Source organism: Solea senegalensis, linkage group LG14 (assembly GCF_019176455.1).
Source record: "Solea senegalensis isolate Sse05_10M linkage group LG14, IFAPA_SoseM_1, whole genome shotgun sequence".
Classification (NCBI taxonomy): domain Eukaryota; kingdom Metazoa; phylum Chordata; class Actinopteri; order Pleuronectiformes; family Soleidae; genus Solea; species Solea senegalensis.
The window spans coordinates 12784718-12812627 of NC_058034.1; the positions used below are offsets into that span (position 1 = coordinate 12784718).

The 27910-nt window shown below is 38.6% G+C and overlaps 2 protein-coding genes across 2 annotated transcripts; one reads left to right on the forward strand and one right to left on the reverse strand.

Moving 5' to 3' along the window:
- Positions 1-2580: 2580 nt before the first annotated feature.
- Positions 2581-8125, forward strand: LOC122780305 (ras-related protein Rab-11B-like). The gene is made up of 5 exons (XM_044043160.1): positions 2581-2791; positions 5872-6067; positions 6152-6345; positions 6954-7034; positions 7427-8125. Exons 1-5 carry the CDS (start codon positions 2752-2754, stop codon positions 7570-7572), a joined length of 657 nt encoding a protein of 218 aa, XP_043899095.1. The 5' UTR covers positions 2581-2751; the 3' UTR covers positions 7573-8125.
- Positions 8126-13675: 5550 nt separating this feature from the next.
- Positions 13676-22852, reverse strand: lhx4 (LIM homeobox 4). The gene is made up of 6 exons (XM_044044679.1): positions 22129-22852; positions 18659-18830; positions 16974-17176; positions 16196-16350; positions 15487-15658; positions 13676-14637 (listed from the first exon to the last, which is right to left on the reverse strand). Exons 1-6 carry the CDS (start codon positions 22205-22207, stop codon positions 14249-14251), a joined length of 1170 nt encoding a protein of 389 aa, XP_043900614.1. The 5' UTR covers positions 22208-22852; the 3' UTR covers positions 13676-14248.
- Positions 22853-27910: the final 5058 nt, after the last annotated feature.

The window sequence follows — 27910 nt, forward strand, 5'->3', positions numbered from 1 at the left end:
TAAATATGTTTCTATAAGTGTACAATCCAGTGCCATGTACAGGGGGGCCTCGAGGCAATCGCTCCTCCTGGTGCCCTAATGGACAAAAACACCACACACCACATATAAATGAAATAAAATGGATTGTTTCTAAAAGAGTGGATAAACGTGTGCAGTGGCCTTTAAAATGCCCTTGCAACTTTGATTCCTATCAGAAAGGATGCTGTTATAAAGTTCCCTACTACATGACGTTTCTAGGGGTTTCACTTACCCTTAGACATGTGTAAAACCTAAATATTGCAATATAACACTGGTGATGGAAACACCAACCTTGCAAAAAAATTCGAGTGCTGAATCACAAATCCAAAAAAAAATTAAGAAAAAGTGGAGAAGGACAAAATACTCACAATTATGTGGTTCCACTTGTCACAACACACAAGGGCAGAGGAAGTCTACAGCTGAAGGTGGGTCCAATCAGAAGCAGGTACCAATCACCAACAACCCCAGCACAATCAGCCTAAGACTCCTTTAACTGATCATCTGAACTCAATGAACATTTTAAACTGAAATCATCATTGAGACCGTTTGGTGTCATAGTAGTGTTGAGTGTGTATCCCAAACATTTCTCGCCAGTTCAACATAGTGTTTTGCATAAATATATAATAATATATATCCATGTTACCTGTACAGATTGCATTGAGCTCAGAGATTTGTTGTTTAAGGTTTGACTCATACTAGTCCACAGGAACACGCTGACTTAACGCTGGTTATTTCCCAAAAAATAATTCGTATTAATTGTATAATTACAGCTGGCACAGTCACCACATCTGTACCTGTCAGTTGTCGTCAGTCATGTGTCATTGTCATGAGTCATGTGCTCTTGCCTGAAGTACTGTATATGCCAAAGTTTTTTTATTTGTGAAGCACAGTGACTGTATTCAGCTTGGATTTTTTTTTTCATTTTGGTGCATCAAAGCTCCTCTCTGATTAGAGTCTGCATGGCTTTTCATAACATCTTCTATGAACCATTAATAAACAAGTAATAAAACACTATACTATGCAGTGGACACAAGTATGGACACTGCAAGCAACATTTGCAAAAAAAGAAAAATATAGTGTGGATATAAATAATATAAAATGTAATAAAAATCATGAAACATCCATACACCCTCTCTTTGTCCTTTTTCTGTCTTAACTATTATTAAATTATTAGATATGTTAATTTGTTAAACGAATTAAGGCACAATTATGGGCAGATTTTTATTCATATTCTGTATATATGTGTATGTGTATATATATATATACATATATACACACACATATATATACTGTATATATATATGTACATTTCTTTTTTGTGGTCATACAGCAACCTTCCAGTAGATGGTGACTGCCTATATGGTCTATGCTGAGAGCTGGCTCTGCAGCAACTGTACATGTATTGAAAAAAGAGCCACACTAATTATATACAGAGCCACACTAATTATAGTCAAAATAATTTCCAGAGAAAAAAACGAACCCTCTCTTCATTAACCCTTAGAACACAGAGCAAGTCAGATGCTTTTCATTGTTCATGTTTCAAGTATTGTGAGTATTGTGAGAAGGAGGGATGATGGCGCCCTCTGCAGGTTTTGTGAGGGCATTTCTTGTCAGAGCCTCTCAAATGGACTCTGACACAGACACAGTCTTTCAGATGAACTGTCTAACTTCTTTGTTTGGCCCATAATATAATTGAATCATGTCTTCCCGCTGCAGAGACTGACTCCTGGGTCATTTATTATTCAGGATAGAGGTGTCAAACTGGCGGCCCATAGGCCGTTTGCAGCCCCCAAATTGATTACATGCGGCCCACTATCGTGTTATAATGAAAACCTGACCTGTGACCTCCGCTTATGTCAAACACAGCACTTGTGGCTTAGACACAGCTGCCAGTGAGGTGAGAATATAATACTAAATATATAAGCAGGCAATATTTTTATAATAGTATTGATAAGATATTTTGTTGTAATTATCACATTATTAAATGCAGTACATTCAACAGTAAATAAGCTCTCTTGGTGTTTTAATTGCAGTTTATTGTGAAGTACACATCATTCCTAATCAAAACAAGCACTTTTATCTTGAAATTCTGTGAAATATCATCATGAATATGATCTTTATTGCCATTCGTGATGGAATGTTGTGTTATAATGTTATTTTTTGTTGACTTCTTCTTTTTTATTTTTTATATTTGTATTTATTTAAACTTGTTTAAGCATTGTAAAGCATTTGCACATCTTGAGATAAACAAGACTATAAACAGCACTAGCAGACACTTAAGTACAAAACATATAGAGAGTTCAACAATCACAAAAAAATGGGTATTTTAACAATTCTTCTTCTGATCATTATTTCCAACAGGCTTTGATTGCCTTAGGTATGACGGGATATAATCCAGCCTGAGTTCTGAGATTAACGTCAGAATTCTTGATGTCAGACTTTATTTCGATTTTGTTTCCCCCAAACATTGCACATGTGGCCCTAATCCTCTTCCGTACTTTGGTGGTTGGGCTGTCATATGACGCCTGCTGGAATTGGAATCGAGTCACGTGACAGTGTGGTGTTGTCGTAATTCTGAATCACAGCTGCTCTGCTTTTCCTACGCAATATGCGCATTGTCTCCTCCTGTCATCTTGGCACAACTCCCTGAGCAGAATAGGGAGGCTGTATTTTTATTTTATTTTATTTATCTCTTATCACCGCAGACTCTCACAGAGGTGATTTTATCTGACCATGGGCAACAGAGACGATGAGTACGATTTCTTGTTCAAAGGTAAGGAGCATAAACTGTGAATAAACGCTGTTTGATGACATCTGGGTGGCAAACTCAGACTAGCATGCTAACGGTAGCTGCGTCAACTTCAGCGTAGTATCAGCTGGCTGTGACAGCTAATTACAGCTAGCAGTTAACAAAGTGCAACTTTTCATACTCCCCTTTCATAATTATAGACACGTCTACTTTTATTTGAGGTAGTTACTGCTTTTATTTGCGTTGAACTAACCACGTTTTAAGTAGGGCGAAGGTACGGCAGTGTAACGAGTGGGAGATTAGATTTGAATAAAGCAAATTAAACGTACCTTTACTCAACTTTTAACTACGCTTTCAACCTTAATGACCAAACATAACCCCCGACAGTGGTCTACCTGGAAACAGGTCTCTGTAAATCCACTTAATTAGGTACACTTGTTCAACCGCTTGTTAGCATACATATTTAATCAGCCAATCACATTTCAGCAACTCAATTCATTGTAGTCATATAGTCAGTGTCAACACAAGCTACTGAAGTTTAAACTGACGTGGTTGTTCGTGCTAGGATTAGGATTGTATGCCCAAAAGCATTGAGTTGCGCCCATGACGTATCTGCATTACCGTGCAGTTGAACAGGTGTACATAATAAAGTGGTCTTTGAGTGTGTAGCAGTCACGTTACTGACTCGATGTGCCACCGTCATTCACGTGGACCTTTCCTGATAACAAGCTGCTGACTCTGGTATAGAGGCATTTCTCCTGAATAAGAATAATGTTATTGTTTTATTATGTCAAAGTACTCCACTATTACAGTAAATCACATGACATTCATTTAAGATTTACTGTTATATTGTGTTACATGTATTGTTATAACATTTAGAAGTGTGCATTGGCAGAAATAAAATATATTACCTGTAATTGGGGGGTTGCTGGTTGAAATTTCAGGACAGGTCAAGGCTACCTGGGCACATGTGTGCTTTCCCTGAGTGTGCGATCACTTTAAAATAGCTTGGTCTTTATAGCGTTTAGAACAAGACTATATACTTAACTTTTTTCAGCACAAGCTTAGAACTGGCATGACGAAAAGCAATGGCCTTTCTGATATGTGAAGGCCACTGGAGTTCCTTTACATGCTTGGGAATTGGAAGTGTGAACGAAAAGGGGGCCTCCATTTGTTACTATTGTTATGCATTATAATGTTCTTTTTTTCTTCTCTCTGTTTAAACTCAATATTGTTTTAAAGCTGTGTGACCCTTCAAAGATCTCTTATCCATAAATATGGTTGCCCTGTTTAAAACTCTTTAGTGGTGTTCGATTTAGGAAACAGAAAAGTGTTGCAATGAATGTCAGATAAGTAATAAATTTTTTCCTATGTTTAAGACATGAGGAGACCAGATTATCTATAGTATTAAGTAAAGTAAGTAATAATTATAGTATTCAGGCCTTAGTGCTGCTGCTGGAAACTCAACACAATGACAGGAGAGGCCTTGAGAAAGTGTTGAGTCAGAGCTTCAGTGTGAGCAGGTTTTTGGCAGCGTCTCCTTGTGTGACTCCAGTCCCAACAGGGTTAAGTCTGCTAAGATGGTAGATAAAGTAAAACAAGTCAGCACTTTCACTGCAGACTCAATGGTAACCTGACTCCTCTGTCACACGGTGACCTCCTCTGTCACATTTTATCATCACTGTTTTGAATTCTTAAAATCCACTTAGTTAAATGTAGTACATGTATTAATATACAATTTTATTTCTTAGAAAAAAGGTTATAATTCTTATGGCGTCTTATGGTCTGATGTAACTGGTCTAACTATTGCATAAATGTCATTATTTCCATTAAACATAATTTTCCACCATCGTTAGTTTGACTGATAAACACAAGAGTAGGACTGCAACTGATTAATCTGCCAATTATTTTCTGGAATGATTAATAAATAGTTTGGTCCATAATTGTGTCGATCAGTGTTTCCCTAACATAGAACAGATGGTGTCCTCAAATGTCTCAAATAATTTTGTCCCCAAACCAAAATGATTTAAAATATATTAAATGACTGTATTGTACATCATGGTATTGGTATCAGACAAGTTCCAAATTATTATGCAAGTGATATTTTTCTCTAATTTTTCTAAATAGTCGAAATGACAATCAGCATTATTTTCAAGTCATTAACCATTAGAGTATAATTTGAATGTTATTGAACAAATCTTCCAATGATAACAGGTTTTTTTTCAAAAATAAAAAACTTAAAATGCACTGTTCCAAATTATTATGCACAACAGAGTTTGAAAAACATTTTAGAGGTTGTAAAGAACTGAAAATGGTCATTTGTTGAATTTGCAGCATTAGGAGGTCATATTTATTGAAATCAAAAGCTATTTCAATCAAAAACATCTTACAATATAACATAGGACCCCTTATTTGATAGCAGCTTCACAATTCTTGCATCCGTTGAACTTGCTGCTGTTTGGATGTGAACTGCCTCCCGCCCCCTCATAGATCTTTTGCTTGAGTATGCTTCAAAAGTTCTCAATAGGTCAGGGGAGGATGGGGGCCACAGCATGACTTTCTCTCCTTTTATGCCCATAGCAGCCAATGATGCAGAGGTATTCCTTGCAGCATGACATGGTGCACTGTCATGCATGAAGATGATTTTGTTACGGAAAGCACAGTTCTTCTTTTTGTGCCAGTCAGTCAAGTGGTCAGTCAGAAACTCCACATACTTTTCAGAGGTCATTTTCCAAAACATGACTCCGCCACCTTCCTGACGTCCCAGCCTTTTTAGGACATGGTGTCCGTGAGTTTAATTGAAAAGCAAAAAAATGTATTCTTTATACAATTTGCATAATAATTTGGAACACAGTGTAGTTTTCATTGAATTGATATAAAATAAATTCTCTATTAGATTTATTGTTATTGTTAAATTATGATTAGGATACTAGTATCATTGTTGCATCCATTGGACAGTCTAGCTCGTCTTTCACGACTAGCAGTTACACACATGGGTAGAATAGTAAATCAAATAAATATGCCATGAAGTCCGACAGTCACATTTTCCTTGATTGTGTTTTAAAAGGTTTGGGTTAAATGTCTTTGTGTGCATGTTGTTGCAGTTGTACTAATTGGAGATTCCGGAGTAGGGAAGAGTAACCTGCTGTCCCGTTTCACAAGAAATGAGTTCAACCTGGAGAGCAAGAGCACCATCGGGGTGGAGTTTGCCACTCGCAGCATCCAGGTGGACGGCAAAATGATAAAGGCTCAGATTTGGGACACAGCTGGACAGGAACGCTACAGAGCAATCACCTCAGCGTGAGCTTGTCTTCTGTATTTATTCATAATATACATTGAATGTTAATGTGTTGATGTACTCATATAGTTTCCTGTTGTAACCAGGTATTACCGTGGAGCAGTCGGCGCTCTCCTGGTTTACGACATTGCCAAACATCTGACATATGAGAATGTTGAACGCTGGCTGAAGGAGCTGAGGGACCACGCTGACAACAACATTGTCATCATGCTGGTCGGAAACAAGAGCGACCTCAGACACCTCAGAGCCGTGCCCACTGATGAGGCTCGGGCCTTCTCAGGTAAATAACACCAGGCGCTGAAGTAACAAAGCCACCACTTTAACACCTTTGCGTGTCTGATATCTTGTGATACTTGAGTATCTACCGATATCAGAGTCCGAGACTAAACTATGAAGCTGTTTACAACACATTTGAGTCATTTCTACTTCAAAGACATAATTCTCCAACTGTCTAACAAATATTCTTCTCCCATGAAGAAGAAGAAAAACAACTTGACTTTTTTTTACATGTTTACTTTCCGTGAAGATTGAAATATGCGATAAATAGGATTTTTGTCTGATATCCAATAATGAGCCGCTACGATATTAATAAGCATCGGTCCCATACTGGTCAAAATCACTGGATCGGATATCGGACAGAAAAAATGTTCTTGCAAGAATATTTCTTACACAGTTTAACAATTATGTCTTTAAAATATCTTGAAATGTGTTGTTAACAGCTTCATAGTTTAAAAGGTCTAAAATGACTGTATTGGACTGATATTGGTATCAGCAGATATTTAATTTTGTGATATTGGTATCAGTATTGGACACAAAAGTGGTATCGACACGATCCCTATATCCGATTCTGTACATGTTTACAGTATCTCTTCCTTTTCTTCCACTTAGAAAAGAACACTCTGTCATTCATTGAGACATCAGCGTTGGACTCTACAAACGTAGAAGAAGCCTTTAAGAGCATTTTAACAGGTACGTAAAGCCACAGTATTTATCATTTATTATATTATCATATCAGGTTATTTATGAGGGTTTTCTTTTTTTTGTAGAGTGTTGTGTACTAATATCGTGTCTCTTTACTAAAAAAGATGCATGGTATTAATGTGCTGCTAAAACAGGAGCACAGAAGCGCCTATGAAAAGTTTTAGAAGTGAATTTGACTGCTCACTTTGACAGATTTGACAGAAACACTTCTCACTCCCACCTGCCTCTGTGCTTCTACTGTATACATGCAATCGCTCCCTCAGTCAGGTCTGACAGAACAGAGGCAGAATAAAATATCAGCAGCAACAAAAACCCACTGTAGTTTTAAATAAATGCACTGTATATTTATTTATTTATTTATTATTTGTTTCCATCTGCAGAAATCTACCGCATTGTGTCACAGAAGCAAATAGCAGACAGGTCAGCACACGACGAGTCTCCGGGCAATAACGTGGTGGACATAAGTGTCCCACCGACCACTGATGGGCAGAAGGGCAACAAACTCCAGTGCTGCCAGAGCCTGTGACGCTCCGTCAGTCCCATGACACTCACCCTCTCATCCACATCACATCACCTGTGCACTTTCTACTCCTTCATCTCTCTTGTGTTTTCCTTTTGACCTTTACTTTACGTTTGATATAATACTTTTAGAACTCCTCTCTTCTGCTAATGAAAGAAAACAAAAAGCCTTTGTGTCACGTGATCAGTCGAGCCGTTCGTGGAGTCGTGTGAAGTTTCCTGCAAAGCAGGAGCAAAGCACACATTGCTGTCTTTAAGAAGCCTGTGAACTTTGAACTGTACTGAGCTGCTCTCATTCACAGCGAGGTTGTGACAAACATTTCAGTGGTTACCACTAGGTGGTGCTACGTAAATGAACCACAGCCAGTTACTACAGCCTGGTAAAAACAGTATTATGCCTTCTGATGCTGTGGTTCTTACTTTCTTTTGACTTCAGTTAAGTTGTCATGCCAAAAAAACATCCGTGTTAGGTATTTATTGAAGAGTATTTGGTTCTGTTTGTCATTGTTTTACTTTCAGTTTAAGAAGCGTTTACAATAAAACTCTTGACAAAAACTCAATTTCCCTGCAAGTATCTTGATTCAAGGAACATGCTTGACTACCTCCACCACATTTCACAGATGAGTGTTGTACTACAGATAAACACAGTTCTTTTTAGTTTAAGGTTGATGTTTTACATGTGAGACATTATCAGTTTATATAAAAAATGTATTTAAAAAAGGTTTATAAAAATCTGTTCTACATTGGGCCAACAAATCCTGGTTACATGTAAAAGCATCAGTAATATAAATCTAAGGTAGGACGTACATAAAGGAAAAAAGCATATGGGATTTTAAATGAGGGGTTGATCAGAGTCGCTGTGACTGAGCGGAGTACAAGTAAACAGTACATGAGAAAAATATATAAATATAATATAAAAGGCTCATACAGGTCTTGAACACTAAATCTCAAAAATGGTTTGAGGGAATTTCTTGTCAAACATTGAGTTTGATTCAGAGATGAACTGAATAGATTTTAGAGGTTGAAGGTCACTGAGCCCCCTGGCACAGATCTTCACTTACACTCAAGTACATAGTTTGGGGAAGCCAAAGGTCAAAGTTACAGTGACCTCATAAAACATGCTGTTGTCTTAAATATGAAATGTTATATTAATGTGGAGGGGGCGTGTGTAGACTTAAACTGCACCGGTCAGTGGAAATAATGTTATAATTATTTTAGCATTTCAGAACATAGAACATATTTGTACATTATCATCAAACTGCACATTTTGATATAGGATTATAGACGACATACTAAACTATGACATTTTGGTGACTTTTTATCATATTTTGGACAACTTACTAAACTATGACACTTTTGTCAAATTTTGGACAACTTACTAAACTATGAAATTTTTATCAAATTTTGGACGTCATACTAAACTATGACATTTTGGTGACTTTTTGGACGACATACTAAACTATGACATTTTGTAAAATTTTTTATGCGACATACTAAACTATGACATTTTGTCAAATTTTGAACGACATACTTAACTTTGAATTTTTTGTCAAATTTTTGGGCATACTAACTATGACATTTTGGTGAATTTTTTGGACCACATACTAAACTATGACATTTTTGTCACATTTTGGACGACATACTAAACTATGACATTTTGGCGATTTTTTGGACGACTTACTCAACTATGATATTTTTGTCACATTTTGGATGATTGCTAACTATGACATTTTGGCGACTTTTTGGAAGACATACTAAACTATGACATTTTTGTAAAATTTTGTACGACATACTAAACTATGACATTTTTGTCAAATTTTGAACGACATACTTAACTATGAATTTTTGTCAAATTTTGGACGACATACTAAACTATGACATTTTTGACATTTTTGGACGACATACTAAACTATGACATTTTGGCGATTTTTTAGACGACTTACTCAACTATGATATTTTTGTCACATTTTGGATGATTTACTAACCTATGACATTTTTGTCAAATTTTGGAAGACTTACTAAACTATGACATTTTTGTCAAATTTTGGACGACTTACTAAACTATGACATTTTTGTCAAATTTTGGACGACATACTAAACTTTGACATTTTTGTCACATTCTGGACGACATACCAAAGTATGCCTTTTTTGTCAAATTTTGGACGACATACTAGAGTATGACATTTTTGTCAAATTTTGGACAACATACAAAACTATGACATTTTTGTCACATTTTGGACGACTTACAAAACTATGACATTTTTCTCAAATTTTGGACGATGTACTAAAAAATGACATTTTTAAAAATTTTGGAGGACATACAAAAGTATGACATTTTCCAAAATCAGTCAAAAAGTCATAGTATAGTAAGTTGTCCAAACTCAGTTGAAAAAGTCATAGTATAGTATGTCGTCCGAAATCAGTAAAAAATATCATAGTATGTTGTCCAAAATCAGTCAAAAAAGTCATAGTATAGTATGTTGTCCGAAATCAGTAAAAAATATCATAGTATGTTGTCCAAAGTCAGTCGAAAAAGTCATAGCATAGTATGTCATCCAAAATAAGTCAAAAGTCAATACAGTATAGTGGCGTCGCCGCCCAAAATCAGCCAAAAAGTCAAGGTATATATACGCCTCAAATCGCTAAAAAGTCAGTATGGCACGTCTGGTCAAAAGTCATAGTATTGTGTTGCCGCCCGTACCGTCAAAAGTCGGCGGTATGTCGCCCAAAAATCGGCCAAAAAATGGGTATAGTATGTCAGCCCAAAATCGGTCAAAAGTCATAGTATAGTATGCCGCCCAAATTGGTCAAAGAGTATTGTATGTCGTGCAAAATCACCCAAAAAAGTCATAGTATAGTATGTCGTCCAAAATCCCCCCAAAAATCGTAGTATAGTATGTCGCCAAAATGAGTCAAAAAAGTCATAGTACACCCCCAACCCTAATCCAAACTTAAACCTTATGCAAACCTTATTCCTACCATTCAGGACCGTGTTTTTGTCTCCATGAGGCCTGCTGGTCCTGACAAGGACTGTGTTTGAACTAGAAAAGGTCATTAAGAGGTAACAAATACAAGTGCAAACACACTGAGGATATAGCTCCACTGCTACAAATGAATTTATTTCCTTGGTGCTGTACAGTAATGACATGAGCAGATATTCAGATACACAAATGTCAGGATTTCTAAAATCAGTTTCATAGATCCTTGGAGGTGGCGGGAAATTAAAGTAGAAAGAAACATTTTCACAGTGGTCTGTGATTGTTATTACATACACTACATGTTAGTATGCTAATATTAGCAGCTGCTAATGTGTTCCCAGACTCAACTTGTTTTCAGTCTAAAATAAAAGATAATAATAGGTTCAACAACAAGAAATGGGGTGACACTCTTGGTTGAACTGGAGAAATGTTCTTCATGGTCTGAGTGATAAAGAATCCTGGCTATAGTCCTGAATTTTAGTTTGTCACATTGACATACAAGCTAACTGCCTGCATATGGGCCATAATTCCCTCTTTGCCAGACCACAAGGCATATTTGTCCATGTATCACTAAGCACTCCACAATTAGTTAACAGCACAAAGATTAAAGATAGACGTGATAGTGCAGCACCACAATCTGCTGCTGTGTCTCTTTAGCACTGTGAGGATCAGAGAAAGCGGCAGCATCTGCATTAGTTTCCCTTATTTTTTTCCTCTCTCCCTTCTCTCTCTCTCTTTTTTCTCTCTTCATGCATCTTTCTTGTCACCCCCAAGAGAGCAAGAGAGGAAAGCAGCATCAATCACTGTTAACTGACTGACCACTGTCTGTTGGTGGTACTAAATGGATCTCCACAATTGAATAGAGGCCTAAGTGTGTGGTAAATGCTCTCAATGGGTAAATGAATTTGCGGGTTAACTCGCTCTAAGAGCGTTTAGATAAGGCAAAATAATAAAAACACCTAAAGCAGATATTTTTCTTTTGATATATTGGAAACAAAGCTCAGCTGAAAATCTTAACTCTCCCATTCATCACTGCAGGCCTGGTGTGTTCAAGAGAAAAGTAGCACAGGGTAACCCAAAGACAATTCAGCTTTATTTTCCTCATATAGATTTGACTGTACACAGTTCATACCATTACACAGAAGGCATACTGTAAATGAATAAATTCAGTGCTCTCTTTTACATCTTTTTCAAAGACACATGGCAAGAATAATAATAATAATAATCATAATAACCATAATAATAAATAGCGCTCATGAAACAAGACAATCAACACGTTTTTCAAACTGTACAAAATTTACAACAATTAAGATGCAAACCTCTGCGGCAACACAGACTTTAACAAAACAGCAATGGCAATGTGTTTGTACAGGATTTTCACTCAGTGCTGTCAATCACTGCAGCCTCCAATTGACAATGTAAACATTTTGTTCATTCAAGGTACCAATGAAACACTTACAGTGGGAAACAAACTTGCATTTAGGGGAATGTAGAAGTGAATTATACTAGATATGTTATTTTTATTTCCTCAGATTAAATGGCCACTGTGTGCATGATGTCAAAATGCTTGTATACTTTACAACAGCTAAAAAATGAAATAAAAATAAGTGTTGCGATTACCAGCAACATCAATGATGTGCAATATTGTTTATAGTCTTAACACTTTTACTGTCACTTTTGACTGCATTTTAATTTAAAGTACATATTTTTTTACAATAATGAAACCATAACCAGTGTTAAAATCTGTTTTCTAATATGTTTCTGCTGATTTACACTTATTTAAACAGCTATCTCGTAAATCAAAGAGTTTAATATAAGTGATTAAACACAAAGTTGTTCCTCTTTTATTCCTTATTCTGTTTGCTTTCCCTGTACTTACACATTAACCCCAGTGCAGTTACACTGTAAATATAAGCCTTTCATTGGTACCGTACATTCGGTAAATATTTACACTGTAAATTGAGTTCAGTAATCCACAGTTTTCCATGTTGTCTTAACTCTTGTTGCTTTCTGTTTGTTGATTTACTTTCTGGCTCCTACATCGGACGCTCCGGTAGAAAAAAATAGACTTGGCAAATGTTCAGGAGAAGGTGAGCAAATAGATTTGTTTTTGTCTTCACTGAAGAAACACAAACAAGAATTTCCCCACAGATCAAAGATAATGACCGGTTTTAACATGGTCACCAGGACACTCAGTTTTCAGAACGATGGAGCGTTTTCGGGAGATTCAGAAAAACAGAGGATCAGCGTTTTGTCCCTTATTTCCTGTGAGAGTGTGAGATTTTAAGATGCAGCTGATTGAAGTGCTGATTTTAAGTGTCGGGAACATGAGCTCAGCAGACACACTAACACTGATGAGACAGTATAGTGTCAGCACTGTATGGGGGGAAGGGGTGCTGTGTGGTAATCCCTCTGACATTGAGACCAGACAGTGGGAGAACAGAACAGGCTGACAACACATCTGGCCTCAGTAAGTAGGTTGATAGCAGCCAAAGCTGGAGATCTGCTGGAGGGAGTAGATTAGCAAGAGAAGCCTGGGTCAGATTGACAGAACACAAGAGCCAACGCTGAGATTTCTTTTCTTAAAGTTCCTGCTAATACTTGTTGGGTGTTCTGAATGCCCAGTAGAAGTAACCATTCATTAATATTTGCAAATGCTTCTGCATGTCTTAATCTCTTTGCCGTACATGTGTGCATTCAAAATAATAAATCCATAATTTAGACGTAATATATTACTAGAATTTCTCAAAACCGTAAATGACTCGACCGTCCAAACTCGTGAGCTTCGATTCCTGGTGAATCTGAGAACGGATCATTTAATACTGACAGACATCCGCTCTCAGACAAGCTTTGACACAGACGAGAACAAGTCAAGCGCCTATAAATATAGAAGAGAGACCTGCTGTGTTGCAAACAGTGATGCCCCATAAGTCAAACAGAGGAGGCATCACCTTTTTACGGGCAGACGGACGGACAGAATGAACAGACCATCTACTTCCTAATAAGCTTCAACAATACATTAAAAAAACATCAGCATGGTTCAAAATTCACACTTGTGCCACTGTTCTTGTAAATTTCTCTCCCAATGAAACACTGTGTTTTTGCCTTGTGCATATGTCTCTCCCCTTTTTTTTCTCTTTTTCCTCTGCATTCCTGTCCCTAAGTGTAGAAAAAGAAGAGGAGAATAAAGTGCATTGCCAATGTAAAGGCTTTGATGTAGCCGGACAGCAGTCCTACTCATTTCTACTCATGAATCAGAAGCATGCAGGTGCCCCCTGGGTCTCATAGGGACATAGATCTACAGATTTAGCCCTAATGTTGCAGCTGTTGGCGACTTATTTTTGGGGGACGAGACAATATTACCTCCCCTGTGAAGTGTAATCCACTGACATATTGGAAATCCATTCTCATTTTCAGAGAGTGAAAGAACAAAATAAAGTGAGGTGATAACAAAAAGCTGTATGATACAATGTTGAGACTGAACATTGAGAGTTCTTCACTGCTTTTCTCCGGACTACACGCTTTGACCCAGGCGGTTCCTTCACCGCCGATGGACTTGCTTAAGAGTCATCTCTTCCTTCTGTACTTCACCCAGCATCGCACAACAAACCAAGTCTTGGAGGGTGATAGAAAGAAATGTAAAAAAAGCCTTGTGAGTCTGTTTTGTCGTACGACCGGACAACAATCTTCTTCTGTGGACGAAACTCAAAACTGGGAATGGTCCATCTCGTCCAGCCACGAGGCAGGGCTGGTGGGGAAGTCAGGGTATCCTGTACTGCTGCCTGTAGAGAGGTCTGAGGTGGGACCTCCTGCCATGGCCCTCAGAGCCTGTCCCACTCCGCCTGCACCGCCTTGCACCACCAGACTGTCCATGTTGAAGCCCAGGTTGTTAAGGAGAGGAGTGTGGCCGGACAGGGAGGTGATGGAGGAGGGTGACTGAGGGAGACCGTACGGGCTTCCTGCTCGAATGTCGTGGTAAGGCTGGCCTGCTGCGTCGACAGAGAAGCCGCCGTTGAGCACCGTGCTGTTGGTCACGTCACCAACGCTCCCATAAAGCCCATTGGTGTGGCCAAGATCTGACAGCACCTGGTCTTCTGTGGAGTAGAAACCATCACTGAGCATGAGGAGTGGGAAGACTTTGACACAGCGCTATTCAGGAACATTATATAGTTGTTGTACTTCAATACAGTTAAGTGCTTTTATGAGTGAGATTTATTGTCACAACGTTGGAGGTACAATAAGTGAACCTGGCAATGAGGAACATGATAAGCATTTCTGTTTTTGTTGGTGAGAAAGGATGTGCTTTTACATTCTTTTACATTACAAAGGGGGCCGACTGAATGTGTGTGCCATGACTGCAGCACAAAATAACTGCTTCCATCTCCGTCCACTCTTCCTATATCATTGGCTTCAATAACAACAAAGGCGCACAGCACTTTCTCTCTAATTGACTAAAAGCCTCACATGCTTTATAGAGTTTCTGTCACCATGTTTTCATTTCTCATAAAAATGGCCTTCTTTTTAAAAGTGGCTCAAAGACTTTTATGACTCCCCAAAACAGCAACTGCAAACATTAAATAACCGAGGGACGTCTAAAATGTTTGCATCCTCCCACTAAGGACCCTCTCTGGTTTTTTCCAATAAGCTCCATCATGGCGACAAACTGAGGCAGCCACAGGGAGGTGTGAGGGGAATGTGAAATGAGAATGCCATTTTGGATTTGCCTGAGAACGACACCATTCATTTAACATCGGAGGGAAACAAATGAAATGCTGCAAAGACACATTCAATTGCTGCTGCACTCTTGTCATTTAGCAGCTTGTAGGCTTCCTTAATCCCATTAGAACAGCAGCATGACTGATGATTCCCTTTCAGGAATCTCTCTCTCTCTCTTAAGCAATAATAGATTTGCACTGAGTTGAAGTTATCTGCACTGTAGGTACCTCTGAAGCTCAGCTCACTGTCACTGAGTCCCGCGTCGTCAGCTGAGCTTTCCTTCTCCACTTTAGCTCCTCCGCGGCTGCGCTTGACACTTTTATAAAACTGAGTCCAGCGATGCCGACCTGCGTCTTTCTTCAGCCGCTTTTCCTTTGCTCGTCGGTTCTGGAACCAAACCTGGCAGTGACAACAATGATAATAATGATTATCATTAAGTAAGAATAATGATGATGATAATAATAATAATAATCATCAACCATTATTGGTAATAATTCTTATAATGTGTTTCTATGTTTTCATAATATTAGTGTTGGTATTATGACAATATATTTGCCACTAAAACTGAAAGACTCAGTCTTAAAGAACACCATAAACTGTTGACTAAAATTGTTAATGCAACAACAAAATCGTGCTATATAGAATATAAAGAATAATGAATCTAATCACTGTGAAAAATCTTTAAATGAAAAAAAGGTTTTAATATCTCAGTTGTTGTTTCAAAGTCTAGCAGCCTCAGAAATATAGGCCTAATAACTGTCTATAATAACTGGCTAGAAACAGGATATTGTTTATCTTAATTGCTTAAATTGAGAGGCCTTGGGTTATCATCATGTCATATAGACTTTGTTCTATATGCTATATTTTATCTGAATTCAGATGCTTTGTCAGGAATTAAAAGCCTGCCGTTTTCTAAAGAAGAACAAAAGGCTCTACCTGCACTACTCTCATGTCTAGACCCGTCTCCGAGGAAAGCTGCTCTCTGACGTGGCGCGCTGGCTTCGGCGAGTTTTTGTAGGCACTTTTCAGGGTCTCCAGCTGTTTAGCAGTGATCGTGGTCCTCGGTCGCTTGGTTCCTGCCTCCGAATCATCTGAAGACAACATGAGAAGTGTGAGTAGCCTCCTCTTGCCTTTGTCACTTTGCCTTAGCACAGAGTATATGTGTGTGTTCAATGAAGTGAATGGTCATATATGAAAGTGTATTATTGTCCTTGTGCATCTGCCCCCCCCTCCCCTCCCACACACAGCAGAGGACATAAATCCACTCAGTGCCAGGGGGAACAGAGTTATTGTGGCCGCACTGTACAACAGCATTGCTTAACTTTACATAATCAATCAGAGATGTGTGGAAATCTCAAAAGACAGGGAGGAGAGGGAGACAGCACACACACACACACACACACACACACGACAAACAGCAGAGATCCACATTCAGTGCAGTGTATATAGTGTGGTTTTATCTGTCACGTCCCCTAACACAGCTGTCTGATGTACTTCAGTCAAGACACACTCATTTCAGTGCCGAGTCACTTCTTTCTCACTGGGATGCTAAATTGTGAGCCATGACTGCTTTTTTTTACTCGTGTCTCACTGTGAACTAAGTTTCCCGCCTCTCTTTTCATCCCTTCAAAATCTGTTCCACTGTCAGGACGTCTGCAGAATATAAACAGCTTTCATTTTGTGCTTTTAGTATTTGAGATTCCTGCAGACTTACCGTTTTGTTTCGCCGTCTCATAATCCACCTTGCACACCAGCCTCCCGTCCTCCATGAGGTAAAACTCGTCCCCAGTGGCCAGCTGTCGGCTGCACATAATACAGGCAAAGCAGTGCAGGTGATACACAAAGTCCTGTGCCTTCCGCACAACCTGCGTTGGCGGGATCCCCTGTTGGCACGATGCACATTTTGTCCCAAAGCGCCTGCAGGAAATCATTAAGAGAGATTTGCCGTTAGAACATTTGATGCAAAACACCAGGTCAGACTGTCACCGTTGTCCTATTTATGTGTAATTTACGAGCTGATGGAGATGGTGAGAGTAACGGAGATTAAAATTTTACATGCAAGACAGGTGTTCTCAAATCACAGCCAAGAATGATGGCAAAGTGTGTGTAACAACAGAATCTCTAGCTGTTGGGGAAGGAAACATCAGCACTGGAATGCATTTCTGTTAACGACAGACCTGTCCTCAGGTTGATGGATGGAGAGAATCAATGCACAGTGTGTGGTGTGCATGTGTGTGTTTGTGTTTGCATGTTTATGTGTTTGCAGATTAAGCACTGAGAGCTAAAGAGGAGGAGGAGGTGGAGGAGGAGAAAGAAGGGGCTATATAGGAGGAGGCTCACAGTAAACACACCCTGAGGAGAACCAATAAAGCACTGACTCAGGAGGAGAGGCTTTAAATCACACATCCAACCCACAGAAATAAAAAGAGCAAGGTGAAGCCTACAAATCACTGCCGGGAAGCAAGCATCAGTGAATCTGTGTGTCTGTTTATGTATATGTGTGTGTCCCGACGTGTTCCTTCACCACAGTATGTACATGCAAACGCCCCCCTGCTGTCCCCAGGGTCAGGCTAACACAGTTAACTCTCAGTGAGACTCCGGAGCTCTTTAGGTCTCATTCAAGCTTTGAGCATTAAAACCTTTCAAACATGATTTAGTAAAAAGCCTGGATCTGCTGATCCTGTTCTGGATAAAAGTCAAACTCAATTTTCTTCTGTAATGCTGCACAAATCCAATCCTTACAAGGAAAGAAAGAAAGAAAGAAAGAAAGAAAGAAAGAAAGAAAGAAAGAAAGAAAGAAAGAAAGAAAGAAAGAAAAAAGAAAGAACGAAAGAAAAGGTTTTCTTGTCCTTCTCTTATCAGCATAAATGTAAATTATATGAATGTGATGACAAATTATGAATTATTATTATTATTACAACACTAACTTGATTTAAACAAAAATCAAGTTAGTGTTGTTATCCCAAAAGCAAGTAGCTTGGGCAAACTTTTTATTGTTGGTGGTTTTAACAACACTGTTGTAATTACATAAAAATAGTCATGTAATTTACATAATTGGCAACATTTCATTCAAAAACAAGTTCTTTATATTCAGCCTTTAAAGTAAAATAATAAATAAGAGTAAAATATTTAAATGCTTTCACTCAAGAACAACATTTTATTATAATGATTATTGTTATTATTATCATTACTATAATTATTATTGTTATTGTTATTATTATAATAAGAATAATAATAACCATATTAATTGTTATTATTATTGTTATTATTGTTATTATTATTATTATTATCATATGATTATTGCTTTTGGGTTAAAAAAAAAGAAGAAAAAGCCAGACCAACCAGACACATACACATACACAGACGAGACAGCAGCAGCAAAGTGATGTGTCCACTTACTTGAAGAAGTCCTCTTTGCAGTAGACTCCTCCTGCTCGGGAGAAACACTTGTCCGCCAGCGGAGTCTGGCAGTCTGCGCACTTGAGGCACTTGGAGTGCCAGTGTCTGTCCAGCACCTTCAGGATGAACTTGTCCAGGATGTGTTGACTGCAGCCGGCGCACTGAGGGATTTCTGAAAACAAAACGAAAAAAAAACCATCAGCTCAAGGTCAGCACAAGGTGCTCACCACTCACAGTGAGTGAAAACACGCTCACGGTGGCAAAAACGTTGTGTTGCTGCGTAATAAAATATTAAATACATACTTAAATGGATTTTGGATTGGCACCAGCAGCCCTGCGACATATCATTGAATATTGAATATCATTTAATAACATGGACATGTTATTAAATGATATTATAATGAAGTGCAGAGATACATGAGGTTTATCGTTATATTGCATATTTTTTTTAAAAAAGAAAAGAAATGAAAATCCTTACTGCCTGTTTCCCTGTACTCAATAATAACATAATCCGTTATTCGTCTCACATGGGCCGAAAAACTAAATTTGTCAAATAAAATCTAAGTTAAAGTTCAAAAAAAGATAAGGATTAAACAAAGTATTTCAAGAGTCTGTCAAACACACAAACCTGTGATGTTTGCATGTTGTCCTGCTTTTTTGTTTTCAGTTCACTTTTTGATGTTTTCCCATTTTATTAATATTTCGAATTACGTCTTATTTTTTGTATGAATAAATTAATTTTTTTTCTCTATCGTTGCCTCCAGCTGCTGCTGCTGCTGTGTGTGTGTGTGTGTGTGTGTGTGTGAGAGAACATGTCCGTCACTGTCCATGGTGCTGATCTCTGAGGCGTTTCCACGCAGATAGATACATGATCTTAATTCACCTGTTAATGATTTCAGAGGAGATGTGATGGCAGCGTGAGTGTGAGCAGCTGCTGGATGCAAATCAAGGCCGAGGCGAGGAAACGAGGGAAATGTCCTTTCTTTGTTTTGTTTTGTTTGGTGAAAACAGCAGCAACAGCAGCAGCCGCTCACATTATCAGACTGACCCACCAAAATCAATGTGTAAAATGTATATTTTGGAGCGAAAACAAGTTTGTTTTTGATAAAATGCTCCATTTTGTGAATAATTTAATGAATATTGTTTTATTGAATCTTTTAATATTATGGCGGAATGTGTACAGCAACTGATATCTTCAGAAATAAATATATTTTAACCTATGTAATTTAAACGTATATTCCTTGATATTAAATAAAACACTTGTGTGATGTGTGATTGATGTCGTTTGAAAACCTCGTTTTCGTCAGAGAAAAAACCCAAACCCCGTTAACATTGAAGAGCTCTATTTCCTTTAATCGCCCTTCTTTTTAAAAAAAAATAAAAATAAAAATGATCGTTTCTCTCGCGGTTTCTCGTCGAGTCAAATGTCCACATGGCGTTTCATAATGAAAAATCAATATCGAGCAAGCTGGTCAGAACACACACACACACACACACACATATATATATATATATATATATATATATATAAATATATACATATATTTATATATAAAATCGCAGGGGAATATCCAGCTGTGCAGACAGAATCGGAGGTGTTTGAATCTACTGATGATAAAAGTGAGTATATAAATCATTAGGAGGATCTAAAAATATCAGTGGCTGCTGGGATTTTTAATGAGTTTTTTTTTCTTTTCTTTTTTTTCGTTTTTTAAGTATCCGGACATAAAGTGGTGGAAGAAACGAGGGACCGAACTGTGAGGAGACAAGTGGTGCTGAAAGGAAAGCAGCAGCATGACTGTTGGCAGCGACATAGCGTCCACCGTCCAACAGCTCCTCTCTCTATCTGTCTGTGTGTGTGAGAGAGAGGGAGAGCGGGGGAGAGAGAGAAAGAGGGTACACCTCCTCTTCTCTTCTTCCTATCTTGATCTCTGTTGCTGCCACTCTCCACTCAGCCTCATCACCTCCATCATTTCATACAGGAAGCAGCCTATAACACATTTGCACACATTTCCAACAGCCAAACAATTGTAACCTCTTTTTTCCAGGATCGTGAAGTGCAGTTTGTTATGTGTGTTCATTATAGACAATTAATAACATAGAATATCAGCCTATCAAAGGTTTGGGTTTCTGTTTTTTTCCTGGAATAATCCAGGTTTTAATCCAGACTGACTGTTACCACTGGGGAGCTGATTGGCAGGATCTTTATCCAATCTTTTAATCTGCCTCGCTTTATAAAATCAAATAGCATAAACTCTATTCTTTAAACTCACATAAAAAAGATGACACATATATATCATATGTGTATCCCTGTTTCTATTTCATTTTTTTTTTTTTGCTGCATGAAAATAAACAAGGTTTAAATAAAATACATCGTTTTTCATTTTTATTTCGAGGTTAAACACTGAATGTCATGAAATACCCTAAAATAATAAAAGTAGTAGAACTAATATTATAGCATTCAGTCGTGGATTATTTTATTATAATTGTATATTTGTCTATCTCGCCACTTAATAGTTGGGTTATAGTGTATTATTTAACATATACTTGCAGGTCATGTTACAGAACATTTTAAAAAATAAAAATCCTGGCACAGAATAACAACCCTAGACAATATATGTACTGTATATGTACATATATAAATGTATACATATGTGTGTGTATACATATATGTATATATATATATGTGTGTGTGTATATATAAATGTATATATATACACACACATATATATACGCATGTATATCGCTTTTAAATGTAAAAAAAATGCTTTTATCGTAAATAAATAATGACAATCGAGCATATCTTGAAGCAGAAAACACGGATTAACACTTGGGCCTCGCCTCATGACGATAATTTAAATAACAACAACAAAAATAAAGCCTTTTGAAAATGTATTTAAGCGTCATTCAGAGTGAGTGTGTTTGTCTAAAGGGCGATGACAACTGCGTCTGATCTCTTAACCAAGCTGACTCGTTTACAAATTAACAGCTGTCTCAGATTCAGAAGCTCACTGTAAACTGGAAACCAAAGAGCCGGACAATGAAGGGGCTGCAGCAAAGTTTGAGGCTAGTTATGAATTAAATAATATCATAATATAATATAATATTATTTGTCTACTTTCAGGGATGTGATGAATCACAAAAGCGCCTTCAGAGGTTTCAGCCTCGTGTAGATTAAATCCTGGATTACTGAGGCTGCAGAGACCAACGTGCAGATTTATTTATTTTATGGTGATTTAATTATCATCTACTTGTAAGTGTCGTGTCTTTTTGTGCACAAACGGAGACACAACATGTGGACACATCACTGGCCTGTACGACCTGAGACTGAGAGCTCCAGCCTCCTCACCCTTCCCCTCCTGCAGCAGCTGCAGCAGCAGCAGCAACACAGGCAGCACATTCACCACCAACTCCCAGATTATTACATGAGGATTTAAAGAGAATGAAATAAAAAAATACAAATGTCTTACGTTGCAGTGGCACTCCGAGAATCTCCGGTAAACTCTTAACAGGACTCTCTGTCGGTAGCACCGCCGCACTTTGCATCATCGTGATCCAAACTGGGAGACAAACGCACGGTCATACACCCGCAACACGGTGGGCGCACTCCCCCGTCCTGCCTCGTGGAGAAAAAAAAGTATAATGATGATGATGGTGGTGGTGGTGAGGATGATGATGCGGAGGCCTTTCTCCTCTCTGCAGGCGGATCACCCTCACTGTCCCGTCAAGCCCCCCGTTATCTCTCTATTCCCCGGGAATGATGTCCGTGCCGCGCCGTGCCGAGCTGTTTTGGAGTAGATCAGACAGGCTGCCCGGTCCATTGAGCGCTGCAGGGGCGGTGGAGCCTGACGTCACCGCGGTAGAGCCTCGCCAGCGGGCCAATGGGCGCGCAGGAAGAGGAGGCCCCCAGGGGACGGAAAGCATCCTCCATAGGTGTAAGAGTGAGCAGAAAAAGGCAGGAGGAGGACCGTGGTTTATGAAAATGTCAGATGAGAGGCGGGACCTTGTTCCTGTGGAGACCATAAATAGCTCACTGCAGTGTCTCTCAGAGGGGGCCCGGGTCCGACAGGGGCCCCTCCACCACCTCTCCAGAGAGGCTCCACAACACAGACATTTACATTACATTACATTTACAGAATGTAACTGTATAACATTCACCAAAAACATTTCATTTTACAGGATTGAACAGTGACACACAATCCCATATTTTTGTGTTTTAAACTTTTGAAGACAAGTGTCATTTTCTTTTTACAGTTAACAGAGAACACACAGGACTATACTGCATCGAGTTAAAAGACAGTTTTAAAATGGAAAATATTCTTCAATCCTTTACTTACAATTTACAGTAGTTTACTATGAAATGACAGCTAACATGCTAAAACAGCTAAAATTATTATATAGGTATACATGTATTTAAAGTTCCCTTAAATGTGGATGTGGAAGATGAGCAGGTGATATGTTGATTCTTAAGGGATTTCATTCCATAAATCCATTATTCTGGTGGTGTAGTGCACGCTCACTTAACCTGGTCAACTCCACATTAACTCAACATATCTCATTAGCCAGTCACGTGGCAGCCACTTATCTGTAGACATGGTCAAGACGAAAATGCTGAAGTTTAAGCCGAGCATCAAAATTGGTAAAGAAATGTGACTGAAGTGGACCTTGGAACGTGAAATGTGTGTTGGTGCCACACGTGTGTAGTGTGTCATCATCTGATTTCACGCACGAGGAGAACATATGTGGTCAGGAGTGAGTTTCTCTGGAGACTTGTTGATGACCACAGGTCAGACTGCAGAAAGACAACAGTAAGTTAAATCCTCGCTCGTTGCAAAGCAGAAGAAGAACTGTTAACGCACAGCCAGTCAAACCTTGAAGCTGACAGTCACAGCAGCACTTCATTAGGTAAGAAGAATATGGCTGTCGGTGCAAAGACGAGGACGGAAATGCAGTCTTGTGATAGAAGACGCCAACTGTTACTGTCACTCACCACAGCCACACAAGCAAAAGTGAACAAACATCACGCTGTGATTATTTGGACAAATGTCTTCAGCAGCAGAGCAGCAGCAGATCCGCGTGTGTGTGTGTGTGTGTGTGTGTGTGACAGTCAGGATTAGGAGTCAGTGGGCGCAGTCCTCCTGCCACTGTTCATTTCAGAGCCAATCGTCTGAGACATGCTCTCCCGGATAAGATATTCCCCCGGAGGACTGCTAGTTCAGGCTAGATGAACTCAATCTTCGCTTTCAATTTACCTCAAGCGTGGAAAGAAAAGCGCTCAGTGGCGCTTTTTCCACGCCGACGCAGGTTGTTTGTGAGACCGTGTGCAGGTCCCAGGTGAACGTCTGCAGCACACACACACACACACACACACACACACTGATCTTATTCATTCAAAAGTGTGTGTAGTAACGACATTTTATAAGCGTATTATCATTATTATTATTGTTGTTAATATTATGTTGAATATTATTAGTATTAGTAGCAGTAGTAGTATAATTATGATTCTTTCTTGGGTTCTTCTTTTTTATTGCACCAGGTGTCAGTTGTTAGTTTCGCTTTCTTTTCCAATGACAATAACGGCTTTCTATTCTATTCTATTCTTTCTGGATAGTTCTATATTCTAATGCCTGGAAATTGAAGAAACAAAAACGAAATATTGATTTCATAAAGGAAAATCAAATGCGTAGTTTGATGGAAAATTGTTTACAATTTGACTAAGAATTGGGGAAATAAAAGTACTGGAAATGTTCTGATTTATTTCATTCAAATATGATTTTGTTTAATTGAAACACGGCAACAATTCCATCTTCTCTGTCTCTTCGCCTGTGTTAGATGTCAAACCACAGCCACTTTATACTATTGTTGCGCATCATCTACGCAAGAGTCTGCGCCGTATAAACCTTACATTGTATGGTTTATATATGGAGACACAGTCCTGTAAGCCGTCCGCCTTGTGTCATGTAATTTAGTAAAATGAAAACGCACATCAGGCAGATTAAAAAGCCAAGATTAGAATATTAGAGGCATTTTATTCAACCGATTCCAGGCTCCAGATCATCCATTCATGCACACATGCTGTGCATGTGGAAATCATCTGCTCTTACTTTATTTTCATTATACACTTTTCCCCCTCAAGATCATTCAATTTATTCACCAATTCAATTACTCTGATTGTTGATATCGAGACCCTTTAGCTGCCCCTGGAAAACTGTGCAGATAAAAATGCTCTTAACTTGTCAGCAAAGGGCAACACAATTAGAATAATTGACGGATGCAAAAAAAATGCAGAAAGAGAAATGACGTGAGCGCGCGCACACATCTGGTTCAGTGGGACAGTGAATGGTTCAAAGAGATGACAAAGAAATGCTGCACGGATGAGGATGAATGGCGGGAGAAACACAATCTGCATTTTTAAGATGACTGCACAAATATCTGGAAAAAAACTAATTGCAATATAGAAAGTGGCACAAACAATCAAAATTAATATAAACAAATAAATAGAACAACACAGGGAAGAAAAGCGTGAGAAGCTTACAAAAAGGAAAACGATCAAATAATCATAATAATGCACACACACACACACACAGGAGAGATGACGGATCTTTGTCTGCAGAGCCACAGTGGACACAAGCTGCAGAGGAAGCAGCTCGAGCAATAACTCAAACAGAGGGCGACTCCTTTGCCACCGCCGTTGACCCAGCCACCTCTAATTAGATCTAATATTTCAGTGGACGAGTTCATTCTGCAATTCACAGATCCATCTTATACTGAGCAGACACTCACAAATACAGAACCCATCACTCCACACACACCCAATGTACACGAGCAGCGTAATACAGGTGTGTGTGTGTGTGTGTGTTTTTTAATGAGCCAGGGTGAATTTATTTATTTTATTTGTTTGTTAGTTTTCTTTTGAGTGTAAATACAGAAGGCATGTCCTCATCTCCTGCACATGTTTGAGTCTCACTCACACACACAGACACACACACACACGCACGCGCGCGCGCACACACACACACACACATAAACAAACAAAAGTAAACTTATACCAAGCACTGGAGCAAAACATTATGACAACAACACCATCTTAAAACTGTGACACAATCATTGTGTGTGTGCAAAATGGGTGACACAACGCACTCACAACATACATACATGGATAAATGAGTGGAGTCTCTGCAGGAACGATGTTTTCCTCGTGAGTGAAATGGGAATAAACAACATCACCGTGCAGACCTACCTATGATCACTGCAGCTCACTGGTGTTTTGGAGGCAGACCATCTCTCCCTCGCTCTCTCCTCCTCCTCCTCCTCCTCCCCATCCCCTTCTTCTCCTCCATGTTGCTGCATGAGGAAGCAGAGCTGAGGCTGAAGCAGCAGCGGTCAGTCCACCCTGTGTCCGACATCCACTGACAAAAACAGCATCATGGAAGGCAGAAGCAGTGGCACCGCGTCCCGAACCATTTGGTCCGCAGGCAGGAGAGGAACAGAGAGAGAGGGAGAGGAAGCAACGAGGGGAAACCTTAGGAGAGAGCGCACGGAGGAGAAAATTAAATTGCATTTGGGGGGCAAATTCTATTAGGGAATAGTTATTGTCTCCTGACAGCTCCTGTCCATTTGGGTAATTAGTAGAAGAGATTGGTTGAACAAATGAAAGCTATTCTTGTCAGAAATGATATTTTCCAATTCCCTGATTGAACCTGACCCTGTCGAGCTGAGATGAGGCGGTAATAGACTCATTTGACTCAAATAACCAAGCACAGTTCAGCCGAACAAGCCCCTGATAAAAACACTCACAATTTTATTCTCAAATTTGATGAGTATAAACTCAGTATTCTACAACAGGAGTGTTCCCACGGCGGCCATTTCATTTGTTTCTACATATTTTTATTCCATTAACTAGTTTTCACAATGTTTCAAAAATTTTAAGGTCAATTTGAAGGTTATTGCTTGTATTTTCTCATTGGAATATTTCATTTCCCCACAAAACATCCAACGTTTGTTGTTGTTTTTTGTTGCATTTTTTCCCTTAAACACAATAAACACGAATTCATTTTTTTTCCAGATTCTTACTATAGTTCCACATTCTTAAATGTAGAATATTCATTTAAAATTTAAAATTGTTGGACATTATTCAGGATTTTGGAACATGTCATACTGTTTGAAATGAAAAAACAAACAAACATTCAAATGAACTGAAACACACTTAAGAATGTGTAAATGAAGACGCTTCATTCAATACAGCTCTATAACTTTCACAGTTACATTTGAAAATTCATGGAATTTTCAGCTGATATATTCCAGAATTTTACATGAAGGAGGGTTCACATGAAGTGGAATACATTATTTACTATAGTGATAGAGGTTTTCCCACTCTTTAAAACATTCTTTTTTAATTTGCTCTCCAGGTTACAATTGTCACCCTCCATACATGATAAAATATAAATAGAAGATAGAATATAGAATATATGACCTATATTTTTCTTCCTGTGAGTTGAAAGAAAAGTAATTACAAAAATACATTTGTTGACTAGATTTATGACGAGGATTAAAACCTTTGCTTCAGGATTTCCATCTTGATTCTGGTGACAGGAAAATTCTCGGTGTCGTTTACCCAAACACTAACTGTAAGGTTAGAGGTCAGACCCAGATTGTACCTTTATGATTATGTATTAATATTATTATTATCGTCATCATTTTTTATAAATTGTATAAGCATAAGTCTTATCACTTATATGTGCGACTGCCACAGCTGCTGATATAAGAATATGATATGAAAGTATTACGGTTACTGTTAAACACCTGCTTCTCTTTCTTCCCCCCTCTGCTTTTCTCTATCACTTCCCCCTCCACCTCTTCTCTCCCCTCTGCCTATTTTATTTCCCTTTCACCCCAACCTGTCGAGGCAGATGGCTGCTCTTCTCTGAGTCGGGTTCGACCAGAGATTTATTCCTGATAAAAGGGATTTTTTTTTTCCTCTTCACTGATGCAAAGTGTTTAAAATGTGGTGTTTCTCATTCTCTCTGTAATATTGTAATCTTAAAAGTACCTTAAGATAATGAATGTTGGAACTTGAAGCTTTACAAATGAAATGGATTTGATATGAGGAAGATAATAATTGTTTGTTCCCCTGCCACTCATTCACACCTATGCACATCTCTGTAGCGTAAGAGTTTTGGTTGGCTCAAAACCTCCTCCTGTTCCTGCTCCTGCTCCTGGACTGGACTGGTCTGGACTGGGACAAACACTGAT

What these genes read in the sequence shown, in the direction of transcription:
- LOC122780305 (XM_044043160.1), top strand. Translation starts at nt 2,752, where the DNA reads ATGGGCAACAGAGACGATGAGTACGATTTCTTGTTCAAAG. An exon ending in TACAGAGCAATCACCTCAGC is followed by an intron (nt 6,068 to 6,151) that starts GTGAGCTTGTCT and finishes TGTTGTAACCAG; the next exon opens with GTATTACCGTGGAGCAGTCG. An exon ending in TGAGGCTCGGGCCTTCTCAG is followed by an intron (nt 6,346 to 6,953) that starts GTAAATAACACC and finishes TCTTCCACTTAG; the next exon opens with AAAAGAACACTCTGTCATTC.
- lhx4 (XM_044044679.1), bottom strand. Translation starts at nt 22,207, where the DNA reads ATGATGCAAAGTGCGGCGGTGCTACCGACAGAGAGTCCTGTTAAGAGT. An exon ending in TGAGACGGCGAAACAAAACG is followed by an intron (nt 16,351 to 16,973) that starts GTAAGTCTGCAG and finishes TGTTGTCTTCAG; the next exon opens with ATGATTCGGAGGCAGGAACC. An exon ending in TAGACATGAGAGTAGTGCAG is followed by an intron (nt 15,659 to 16,195) that starts GTAGAGCCTTTT and finishes TGTCACTGCCAG; the next exon opens with GTTTGGTTCCAGAACCGACG.